At 40.4% G+C, this 12,595-nt stretch overlaps 2 protein-coding genes across 8 annotated transcripts in view; one reads left to right on the forward strand and one right to left on the reverse strand.

Annotated features, from left to right (window-relative positions):
- Positions 1-502, reverse strand: part of LOC133400426 (TNF receptor-associated factor 2-like) — a 34,878-nt gene extending 34,376 nt beyond the window's left edge. The window contains exons 1-2 of one of the 2 annotated variants that reach the window (XM_061673088.1): positions 255-502; positions 56-150 (exon numbers count right to left, since the gene is read on the reverse strand). In XM_061673088.1, coding sequence (XP_061529072.1) covers positions 56-132 — 77 coding nt within the window. In that variant the 5' untranslated portion in view covers positions 133-150; positions 255-502. The other variant, XM_061673087.1, reaches the window with a different exon arrangement.
- Positions 503-1,335: 833 nt separating this feature from the next.
- Positions 1,336-12,595, forward strand: part of rabl6b (RAB, member RAS oncogene family-like 6b) — a 30,054-nt gene continuing 18,794 nt past the window's right edge. For 3 of the 6 annotated variants that reach the window (XR_009768345.1, XR_009768346.1, XM_061673080.1), the window contains exons 1-9: positions 1,336-2,100; positions 3,500-3,842; positions 4,158-4,292; positions 4,423-4,437; positions 4,660-4,707; positions 4,877-4,906; positions 5,278-5,330; positions 5,501-5,589; positions 6,500-6,640. Coding sequence is in view for 4 of the 6 variants with exons in the window: in XM_061673080.1 (XP_061529064.1) it covers positions 3,713-3,842; positions 4,158-4,292; positions 4,423-4,437; positions 4,660-4,707; positions 4,877-4,906; positions 5,278-5,330; positions 5,501-5,589; positions 6,500-6,640 (641 nt within the window). In the remaining 2 variants the exon portion in view is untranslated. The remainder of the gene's footprint in view (positions 2,101-3,499; positions 3,843-4,157; positions 4,293-4,422; positions 4,438-4,659; positions 4,708-4,876; positions 4,907-5,277; positions 5,331-5,500; positions 5,590-6,499; positions 6,641-12,595) is intronic. The other 3 variants (XM_061673082.1, XM_061673081.1, XM_061673083.1) reach the window with 3 other exon arrangements.

Consider the following 12,595-nt stretch of genomic DNA (forward strand, 5'->3'; position numbering starts at 1 on the left):
ACTAAGATTAACAGTTGACACAGCCCATGTGGTTTGCCTGGATTGTATTACTTACTTTCTACACATACACGGTGTCTGGACTTTCTCCCTTAGAGATTTGATGAGAAGCTCGGTCATCTGGGAAGGTCTCATATTATAGCTGCTTCTTCTCTGCATCGAGAGAGAGAGGATCCAGATGAGGTGGCTTGGATATCTGGTTAGGATGCCTCTGGGAAAGAGCGAGGACACACTGGAGACTATCTTTCCTGGCTGACCTGGGAACGCCTCTGTATCCCCCGGAAGAGCTGGACGACGTGGTTGGAAAAGCTTCCCTACTTAGGCTACTGCCCCAACAACTTAACCACAGATAAGCGAAAGAAAATGGATGGATGGACACTGACTTTAAGTTTTTCCAGATTGGCAAAGAAACTATTTAAAACTAAAATATTGAGAAAATCATAACACTGTAATGAGCAAAGATAATTCCGTTACAACAGCAAAAAGCGTGACTCGCGACTCTTTGCTACACTTCCTGCTCTGTCTCAAGGTCAGCTTAGTACAATTTGTTCTTGTTTTGGTTTTAAAAGCGGAGCTCTGCAGTGGGAGATCTATTCTTGTGGGATACGAGGCTGCTGGCCACCTCGAAATTCCGAAAAATCATTGACCTTTTTTGCTGTATTGTATATACATATAACATTTTATATATATATATATATAAGTTAGCACATCTGCCTCACAGTTCTGGGGACCGGGGGTTCAAATCCTGACGGCGCCTGTGTGGGGTTTGCATGTTCTCCCCGTACCAGGGTGGGTTTTCTCCGGGCACTCCGGTTTCCTCCCACATCCCCAAAACATGCATGGGAGGTTGATTGACGACTCTAAATTGCCCTTAGGTGTGAATGTGAGTGTGGATGGTTGTTTGTTTCTATGTGCTCTGCGATTGGCTGGCGACCGGTTTAGGGTGTACCCCGCCTCCTGCCTGGAGATAGCTGGGATAGGCTCCAGTGGCCCGCTACCCTAGTGAGGATAAGCGGTAAAGAAAATGGATGGATATAATTATCGTGGCATGCCTAATTGTGTATGAAATAAATCCAATCAAAGTAATTTAATAAGAATACTGTGCTTATGACTGAACGCGTATTTGGAGGTCCATCAGTAGAAAAGCAGGTGTGCCTGCCGTAAAGTATGTTGCAATGAGGACACTAGATGGCTAGAGCTAAACCAGGCTGACAGGTGATGTTTGCTCTTTTCCTCTGCTGGCAGTTATGCTGTTCCTCCTCCACGCACCTAGCTTCCTAGCCGGACACCCCAAGTGCTACTTAAGCCTGCCAGGTGGAGCGATCTCGTGGTGTGGACTCCCAAGTCTCGTGATTGATAATGTAGCACTTCAAGGAGGGCTATAAGGAGGAGTATATAATGGCAATTATATAATGGCTATATAAAGTAGGATACCAACTTCAACGATGCGAGTCAGCTGGGGATTCCACCATTATTAGCTGGCTAGATAAGTGGATCTGTCCGATCTTGTCATTGCTGAATATTTACTAACTCTATCTTGTTTTCTTGGTAAATAAAGTGGGGAGGAATGGCTGATACATGACACATCGCAAGAGTAAAAAGCCCAAACATGGCAGCCTCCATCAGCGAGTAGATGCAATGTTTTTAACGTTGTTTTTTTTCTTTTGAGGCGGGGAGAAAAAAATACTTTTTACATTTAAGTAAACAGCATGAGATAAAGAAGATATGTATTTTAAAAAATATAACAAAAATACTTTGGGTTTTGTTTTGCTTTGACAATATATCCTGGTTGTATGGGATTGACATTGTGTTGAACATTCCCGAAAAGACTGTTCAAATGGGGTAAGACTGCACGGAATAGGTTTAGGGTGAGTTTTAATTTAGAAACACAAAGAGTGCACTTCTGCGCCCCAGCACCATGCTCGTTTCCTCCAAGCTTTATTGTGAAAGAGCAAAGGGAAGTCGAATGTATTTTACTCCCGCTTTTCGATTGATACGCGACACTAATATCTTTGCAAAGGAATGTAGCCGCAATATTGCTTTAGGGGTGGATGTCTGATTAAATCAAGATGTCGGAACTGCACTTCCTCTTTTTTGACAACCGTGAGTATTAAACCCCCCCATTGCCACTAAGGAGTCGTTATCCAGTGTAACGACATCTGTCTGTCCGCAAAGGGAAGCTAAGCTAGTGCGGACTGTGTAGCTGGCATTTGTTGTTTGAACGGAGACTGAAGATAACGTTACCTGTACTCAGAGGTTGATTAAAATCTGTCGTGGTTTGAGTAACGCTCGACCTTGACATACGCTTTACAATTCTCCATTTTCTAATCGTCATTGCCTCAAAATTCTAAAGTCTCCTAACGAGCTAACAGACCGGAAAGCTAATGCTAGGTGGTTACGTTGATAAGGAGATCTGCAGCGACATGGATTTTTAGAATGAAGTCGTTCCAAAAATACAAAAGCGAAATTTGACATTACTAATGTAGTCATAATACGCAGGCATACACATGGGCTTCACGGATGATGTCACTGATCATGTCATAACGCACCACTGGAGCCGTTTCTATGAATCAAGTGCCATATAAAGCTTTAAAAAATATTTAAAAAATCACTAAACATATCTAATTTAATCTTTAGATCACGTCTCAAATGGAAGTCTCTGGTTTCTACATATATATATATATATATATATATATATACATAAATGTTGACATTTTAAAGAGGTGTTGCTTCATATTATTGGTTTCTGCCTCGTTTTTAACCTGTAAGGGCAAATTTTCCATGCGATTACTTGCATAGAAATGTTGCATACTGTTCACAGAACAATGTACATGCATGCAATCAATGATGACGTCAGGGGAAGTTCAATTGTGTTTTGGGGGCTTCACTGCTTATCTCAAGGGCACCTCAGCAGTCAGTGCTCAGGGTGCTTGCTGACTTGTAGTCCTCAAACAACCTGTCCCGATGTCTACTTTTAGTAGTTTTACTCTATAAAAATTACAAAATTATATTAGTATGAATTATATATTAGTGGTAGTTTTATTACATATAACATACATATTTCAAAATGTATCCATCCATCCATCCATCCATCCATCCATTTTCCGCTTTGTGATTATATTTTTTTCATTTTTATCCACCATTTGTATTTCCACCCATTTATTTTCTTTACCACTAATCCTAAAGGGTCACAGCTGACTGGGCAAGACGTGTGGACAGGGTACACCTAGGACTGGTCACATGTCAATCGCTGGACATAGAGAAATAAAAGTACTCACATTCGCATCTATGGGCAATTTACAGTTAATTAATATATGTTTTAGGAATGTGGGTGGGAGCCCGATTACCTGCAGAAACTCTGCATATTCACAGCGAGCACATGCAAACTCCATATTTAATTATACTATTTAGTTATACTAATACCAATACTATATTATACAAATATTAACATCTGAAGGAATAGGCATTGCTCCTGATGTTTTCTTCCTTATCTCCCTCACAGATGACACTGTAAACAGAATGATGACCATCTCTGTTTTCAACTGGCTTGAAAACACAACAGCTCAAATATAGTATTGCAGATCATACCAAATAAGAGTGTGGACAGTTAACAGTTAATTAAGACTCACTGTTGCAATTTTCCTTTTGTGTGTTGTGTAAAAATTTGATTCTGGAAAAGCCCACTGTCCACATAGGCTTCTGACAAATTAAAAACATGTTTTCGGCATTGAAAAAACTGGTGGGATCCGAGCCGGGCCAGCTCAGAGACAAGAACATTCCTGCTGGCCTGCAGTCCATGAACCAAAGTCTGCAAAGACGCTTCGCTAAAGGGGTGCAGTACAATAGTAAGCTTTCAAACAAACCTTTTCTATTTATAAACTTGACCTCCAACATGTCTGAGCAATCCTAATTTGAATCAGTACTAAATTGTATGCAAAGAGGAAGATTTCTTCATCTTCCTCTTAAAGTGTAAATGTACAGAAAAAATGAGGTAAATTTAATAAGTCACAGTAACAATTTTTTAAAATACATTTTCATGTACATTTGCTATTTAATAATACAAATGTCCATTAGAAAGTAATCACCTTGGAGTTGATATTTAAACTCCTTAGTTAAATGTGTTTTATAATGCAAAACTTTTTTCAATCCCCACTTTCAAGTGAAAATCGTCATCCGCGGCGATAGGAACACTGGAAAGAGTACTTTATGGTATCGACTGCAGGGCAAGAAGTTTGTGGAAGAGTACATCCCCACCCAGGAGATCCAAGCCACAAGTATCCATTGGAATTACAAAAGTAGGTGGCCTTTGTTATCTTTAAACAGCAAAGCCTAGTTCATTGTATCAATATGTACGTGGTTATTTATTTATTTATTTTGTTCACGTATACACATTTACATGTGCTGTTGCCTTTTTATTCATTCCAGTGGCTCCATATCAAGGTAAACTAGTTAGATTTAGCTTGAGTCTGGTACCCGTTCATTGTTAGCGTTTCTGTACTTAACAAAGCGCCTGTTCTTGTAGTGTTCTAAATAATAGAGCAATAACTGAATCTGTGTGAAAGTATCATCATAATCAGTTTGTTAGAATACATTTCCTCTCCAACACAGCACTTGGATAATTATATTCCCTTTTGTGTTCCTCGTTTGCGCCATGTTTCTCAGCTACTGATGATGTGGTCAAGGTAGAGGTGTGGGACGTGGTCGACAAAGGTGAGTGGTGGCTCCAAAGTGTGTCATGGCATCAAGCTTTTGCTAAGTCTCACCTCATCACAACAGATCAAACTGCTGAATCTCATGACTTCATGTGTGGTTGTTGTAATGTGTCCTCTCCTCACTCATTCATTTCTTTTCTGAACCCATTTCTGAGCACTCATCTCAGGCCAAAAATATCCTCTTCCTGAAGGTGTAGGTGAGCGCCACCGTAGTGTGTAGAAATTAACCCCTGTTGTGTGCAGTTAGTAGGGCACACCGTCCTCTACTTTTATCTGAGAATCAATATTCTCAAGGTGTGCTGCTAGGCTACACTGTTAAGTTTGGCTGTTTTTTGCTGTGTTTAGATATTAGCCCTGATCATCTAAACATTGTGCAACCTTACTGACAGCAATGTTTATTTACTTGAAGCATAATGTGTTAAAATGCTTCTGTGAGCTGCAATTCTGTAAGAAAAGTGTGTGCTGCTCTGCTTGCTCCACTCATGAACTACCCTAAAGCAGCAGACCGACGAGAAGAATACACTTTAATTCGTGTAAACCTCATGCTTCTGATTTCTTGATCTTTCAGGAAAAGGCAAAAAGCGTGGAGATAATTTGAAACTCGAGAATGAGCCGCAAGAGGTAATATCAGTCACATGACTCATGAGTTAAGAACAAATAGCTTACTCATTGGATGTGTGTTTCAGTGAGGGGAGGATGGGGGTGGGGGGGCTACCAGGCTGTTACCAATATCAAATAGCTTTTATTAATGTGTATTGTCATTTCTTCATCCATGTATTTTTGTGTTGCAGTCAGATGAGGTAGCCCTTGATGCAGAGTTTCTAGATGTTTACAAGAACTGCAATGGCGTTATCATGATGTTTGACATTACCAAGCAGTGGTAAGAATCCTCTGTGTGTCATGTTATCTGTTCTGTAAGTGCTCATGCTACAATATGCATGGAGGTGGAGGGATTAAGTTTCACTGTTTTAACCTGGGACTCTGGATATTATTCCAAAGGGATTCCTTTCAATAAGAAATGATAAAGTAAATGTGGTATATTGTGTTGCAAGCAAATACGTTTAACAATTTTGAAAACATTCTAGCATCAATTCAACTGTGCATTTATGCTAACAGATCTCCCATCATTCAGGCCTGAAATAGCTGGCAACTCAGACAATTTCATAAATCACATATTGAATATGTAGTTGGAGTAATAATAATAATAAACTAGAAGACTAGATATTAATACACATAATAATAATAATAATACACAGTAATACACAATAATAATACACAATCATAATTATATATACATTACTATTATGATAATACACATTATTATAATAATACACACAATAGCTACAATAATAATAATAATTTATAGTAGTCAATTGTAAGGCTGTAACTATCAGTTATTTTTTAGAATTGTTTATTCTATTGATTATTCCATCAATTAAATGAATAATGATAAAAATGTTTGCATTAAAGTTTATTTACATCCTTTTTTACGATTACTGACTGTCGCACTATCCTGCCATGCCAGATGAGTTCTGAACAGTACACTATGTTGCTCCTTTGTGAGATTACCAGCCAACTACATTTAGTTAAAATGGGCCCTGTGCAAAGAAGCTGCTGAATTTTCATAGTCATTGAATACATGTGGATGAAACAAATGCAGTCTAATTGCAAAACTGCTCCTCAAAGAAAAAAAAGCTCTTTAGAGCATTGCAGTTTAAGTTCTGACTGGGTCTGTTTGATTGGTGAATTTTATTTAATTATACTGAGAGGTGTCCCTAATATGTTTTCAGGACATTTAACTACATCTTAAGGGAACTTCCCAAAGTGCCCACTCATGTACCAGTGTGTGTGCTGGGAAACCATAGAGACATGGGTGAGCATCGGGTCATCCTGCCTGATGACATAAGGGAGCTGATTGCTGGACTGAACAGGTAAATATCATATCAGACCAAATGTCACAGCTCCCTAACACTTGACAATAGCATCAATCCAGAAAGGGGAAATTATAGGAATCCGGATGAACAACGAAATCCAGAGCAAAAAGATTTAGACAAAATAGTATGCATATTATGTGTGTGTGCGCAGGCACCAGTGAATGCTTATGTTGCTATGGACTCTGTAAACCACAGGAGTTAAACATTTGACCATGGAGCCAAAACAGGCCCACTAGGGTGTTCAATCTGGCCCGCAGGATTCATTAGAAAGTGAATATATACTGGAGCGACTCTGCAGTTATACACTTTATTGCCAAAAGTATTTACTCACCTGCCTTGTCTCACTTGATTTTATGTGCTATCCCATTTTAAATCCATATGGTTGATGCCGGTAACCTTTGCAGCTTTAACAGGTTCAACTCTTGTGGGAAGGCTTTCAACAATGTTTAGGAGTGAGTTTTTGGGAATTTTTGTCCATTCTTCCAGGAGTATATTTGTGACACACATTGATGTTGGACGAGAAGGCCTGGTTCACTATCCACTCGAAATCACCCCAAAAGTGTTCTGTCAGGTTGAGGGCAGGACTCTGTGCAGGCCAGTCAAGTTCATCCATACCAAATTCTCTCATCCATGTCCTTATGGATATTGCTTTGTGCACTGGTGCACAGGCATGTTGGAAAAGGAAGGGATAGTCCCCAAACTGTTTGGCTGTTCAAAATCTTCCTGGTATGCTGAAGCATTCAGAGTTCCTTGCACCAGAGCTTAGGGGCTAATATTTTGGACATTTCCAACTTTGTGGGAACAGTTTGGAGATGGCCCCTTCATGTTCCAACATGACTGTGCATCATAAAGACATGGATGAGAGAGTTCGATGTGGATGAACTTGACTGGCCTGCACAATACTGACCTCAACCCCATAGAACACTTTTGGATTAAATAGAGTGAAGACTGAAAGCCAGGCTGATGTTGGAAGAGAACTTCCAACATCAGTGCATAACCTCACAAATGCGCTTCTGGAAAAATGGTCATACATTCCCATAAACACCTACTAAACCTTGTAGAAAACCTTCCTAGAAGACTTTAAGATGTTATTACTGCAGAGGGTGGACAGATGTCATATTGAACCCTATGGATTAAGAATGGGCGGCACGGTGGGCGACTGGTGAGCAATCACAGTTGAGGACCGGGTTTCAAATCCCGGCCCCGCCTGTGTGGAGTTTGCATGGTCTCCCCGTGCCTGCGTGGGTTTTCTCCTGGCACTCCGGTTTCCTCCCACATCCCAAAAACATGCGTGGTGGGTTGACTGAAGACTCTTAATTGCCTGTAGGTGTGAATATGTTCGCGCATGGTTGTTTGTTTATATGTGCCCTGCGATTGGCTGGCGACCATTCGGGGTGTACCAGCCTCTCGCCCGAAGATAGCTGGGATAGGCTCCAGCACGCCCGCGACCCTTGTGGGGATAAAGCGGTACAGACAATGGATGGATGGATTAAGAATGGGCTAGGAGGTAGCAAAAACTGAGAAAGACCAAAAATACAAAAATTTGATCACTCGAGATAAATTTGGATGGTTTGCACTACAGAACTTTTCTGTCAGTGAAGCGTCTCAGCCAGGCTTTTCTGGAGGAGTTAATGAGTGGCAGTAGGAATCAGGTGTGCCCTGCTGCAGCTCTGTGAATGGTCAGCTTTGCCCCCTGCTACACGACAACACTGCAGCAAAAAAGCAAATTGGAACCAAAAACACCATGAGACCTGAGCATGACCAAATTTGAAAATACAAAAATCAAAACAACTCCCTCCAAAATTCTGAACTATAACATTTTTGGCCATAACACCAAAAGATAAATTTGGAGCAAACAACACTCCTCATCACTGAAGCAAAACAAAGCAAAGCAAAGCAAAGCAAAGCAAAGCAAAGCAAAGCAAATTTATTTATATAGTGCATTTCATACACAAGGTAACTTAATGTGCTTTAGATGATTAAAAACAAAGAAAAAAACAGCTTGTAAACATTTTTAAAAAAGAGGGGAACAAAAGAACACAATACCTACCATGAAGCACAGTGGTGGCAGTATCATGCTTTGGGGCTGTTTTTCACACCACATTTGGCAACGTTCAAGCTGCTGTTGAATGTCCTATTCATTGTGGATGTACTGCAGGGCTATAGACTCAATTTCTGCACTAGTTCCACTGATGCGCCCATTTTTTTCTTGGATACATCAGAATGTGCTTTTAAAATTTTTTATTTTTATTTATTTATTTAACCTTTCCTCTTCATCTGCATGGCCTTGCAGAATGGTGGATCTCTATGCCTTTGTGCTGGAACAGTTTTACAGAGTTTGAAATACTCCCTCTGCTTATTTTAAAAATGTTCAATCATTCTGATGTTTATTGAAAATGCAGCTGGAGAGAAAATGGTTTTAGGGGACAGAGAGAGGGACAGAGTGGACAAGGGGACTAGGGGTGAAAACCACAGCAAAACAATAGTGAAACAGTCTAGATATTTGAACACAAGTAACATTACAACAGCCATTTCTAGATTGGATGTGGGGGGAGACACCCGGTGAGGACATGCAATAACTAACCAAGAGAACCAGATAAGAGAGGACAAAAAAAAGGGCAGGACGGGATGTGGGAAAATGAGCAAGGCAGTGCTACTGTCGAGTGGGATTCTTTTTTTTTTTTTTTTTTTTTTTTTTTTTTAGCGTCTAAAAACCTGTAATAACCTGTGAGTTGATATGTTAGGAAACTTGTGTTGTTATTAGTGATCCCAGCACAAGTAATTAAAGTATATAGTGATTCTATCAAACTTAATAGTGAATGAACACCATATCACATGCATGTTAGTCAACTGGTGTACGGAGTTGCTGAGCCGGCATATCGATCCCCAAAGGATATGCGAATATATGTAGTGCATTAAAAATCTGCGGGACAGAAGCATTGCGGGCCAGAGAGCAGGCTGGACCCTGCCCCTCCCCCACGGACGGGTGTATGATGCATTAAAACTGGAGGACCGGCAGAGCAGTGAAGGGGGGCGACCAGACCGGAAACCATCGCAGATATGTCAGCACCAGCACCATACCTGATGCCAGTCCCCAGGGGACCCTGAATGAGATATGAGTGTGCCCAATGTGCAGAGTATGTACAGTGTGAGTATTAAAAAATGTGCAGAGTGTGTGAAGAGAGGCTAGACTCCTGCGGGTCCAGCCTGGCCCGACTGGTTGGCAGATCACAGAGAAGAGGAAGGAAGCCCCCCCCCCCCCCCCCCAAGAATGAAGAAAAAAAAAACATAGGCCAGAGCAGGGCCAGAAGGCGGGCCCTACAGAGGCGGGAGGTGCTGACACCCCACCGTGAACCCCAAGTCAGCTGGGACCCCACAAAGCCCAAGGGAGAGAAGAGGAGGACATAGGCCCCAGAGGCCAGTCTCGCAGATGCAGAAGGATAGGGTTAAAGTGACCCTATGGCGTGCACAGGGGTCTAAAATGAAAAGAAATGATTAGGTCACGTTACATTGGATTTACATTACATTACATTTCTGTATGACATTCTTTCCCAGGCAAACAGAATCAAGCTTCGAGGTTCACTATTTTAATGAAACGTGACCAACCTTTATTAAAGTTATCCATTTGCTTATTACGTTTGGCATAGGTGTTTTCTAGTGTTATATATAGTGAGGTTTTGCCATTGGCTAATGTTGATAGCTTGTTTATTTTTCCAGTTTAATAGTATTGTTTTTTTTAGCAATAGTTAGAATTACAAGTATTGGTTGATCATGTTTATTTGAAAGATCAAAGATTACGAGAAATCGGAATCCTACAGTTCAAAACTGAGGAGAGGTTCTGCGTAACAAGTGACCAGAAGCGCCGTACAGGTGTACATTGCCAGAGAGCATGCAAATACGTTTCTGGAGTGTTTTCAGTACAATGAGTGCATATATTTGATTTTGAATAGCCCATTTTATGCATATTATATTGTGTAACGTGTGATATTTGAAGTACTTTAAACTGGATTACCTGTAAATTACTTTTTTTTGTCATTGAGAATGTGTTTCTACAGATTTGTGCCCAGTAATCAATGTAAGTAGGTACTGAGAGGTCTTTTTCCCATTTTGCAACTAGTAAATGTATTAAATAAGTATTTGAGATTAATTTGTATACTTTTGAAAGGTTTTTTTTTTTTTTCTCAACTGCATCATATTCAACGCCGTAGTTTTACATGTTCACTTAAAAAAACAAAAGCAATAGCTGCGTGTCTTTTTTTTTTTTTAGTATTGACTGGTAAATGATTAACTAACAATCTGAACAACAAAGTTCTTTACTTGAAGAACAATTCCACAAGACGGGTAATTTACTGAACAGTATTGGTGCTTAAAGTGCTCAATGTAAAAGTGTTCGGACTTTGGGACAAATCGGGCCTTAACATTATTTACAAAGAAATTGTCAATCGTTCTTTTCATCTTAGCATCCGTGGCTATTTCCACTCTAAATCTGATGGGCAAGAGAGACTTGGAAGGGAGGGCATATCAACCTGACAGTCTGGCAAGCAACAGATTAAGGAAAAGCAGCAAAACCAACTAAGAGCAACTCTCGAAGCCACAAGACTGAATGTACTCAAAACCTCCACTTGCAAAGACTGCAACAAGAACTGCAGATCTCAGATTGGACTGTATTGTCACCAAAGACATTGCAAGCCAGCATGACCTGTACCGGTGCATAAATCCATTGTCTCCCCAGGCAGAAGGATGCCAACAACAACAACAATGTCACTATAACAATTTTTTTAGGACGGTATATTTGCCCAGAAATTATCACAATAACGATAGCATCGTCGTGGCGTGGCATGTGCAGAGGGCGGTTGATATGACGTGAGGCCGAGTTGTGGTTTACTCAGCAGGGAAAGCCTCCTGACTTCCTTGTACGCTGCTGTCAGCACTTCCAAATATGGGCATAGTCGGCAATGGCGCCTCCACGGTGCTGTTGTCCTTGCGTGCTGCTGTGTGACTCACTGAGCAAGTGCGGTGTGAAAAGGCCTTAAGTCAAGGTGGAGAAAATTATGTACAGTTCCAAATAGAAGTCAGTGTTAGCACAAAACCATGAGCGGTTCAATAATGCCAGAAAAAGCCTACTAGAACATCAGAACTTTATTTGAAGTAAATAAGAGGCACTTTTCCCATTTAACATAAGTTTGAATGTGAGTGGTTAATTCTAAACACATCCCCACTTATAAGAGGGTGTGTACGCTTGTGCAATCACATAATTTTAGTTGCTTCCCTTTACTTACCCACTCTAAAATATTTTTTTTCCAGTTGAGTTCTACGGGTTATGGATCACATTAAGGATGGCAACATTTTTTTAAATGATTTATCTTAGTATAATTTTTTTAAATCACTAAAACATGGCATTCGAACAAGTGTGTATATATCCACTCTTATGTATTTTCCAATGTATAAAGTTTATACATTTACAGAGACTTAAACATTTAGAATAGTTCTCGCTTTAGTACAGTTTGGGAGTCAAAATATATTTTTCTTAAGTGCGATACTATATTCTTATGTGCAATGCTATAGTCGTTTTAGTTTCAAATACCACTGACTTTGTATAGAATCACTGTGATCAGTTATAATCATACATGCAAATCACTCTCCTTTCGGTGCAATTCACCGTTTTGAACTTAAAATAGGCCATTTACGTCAATCGTATAGATCCGATGAGTTTTCCCTGGGTGGGGGGAGGGGTCGCCGTCGCTGATGTCATAGGCTGTTTCGTACTCCTTGATCACTGGCAGCTAAGATCCATTGCACACATTCACCCTCCACACACAGATGTAATTGTGAATATTACTCCGCCGTGGACGAATATGCGGCCTGAGGTTGCGCCTGTGCGGTCGGGACTTGGTTTGGGTAAGTCACAGCAGTTGACAAGACCAGAAAAAAATACTTCAGCCGCTTCTGCTC

The sequence above is a fragment of the Phycodurus eques genome, chromosome 3, assembly GCF_024500275.1.
Source record: "Phycodurus eques isolate BA_2022a chromosome 3, UOR_Pequ_1.1, whole genome shotgun sequence".
NCBI lineage: Eukaryota > Metazoa > Chordata > Actinopteri > Syngnathiformes > Syngnathidae > Phycodurus > Phycodurus eques.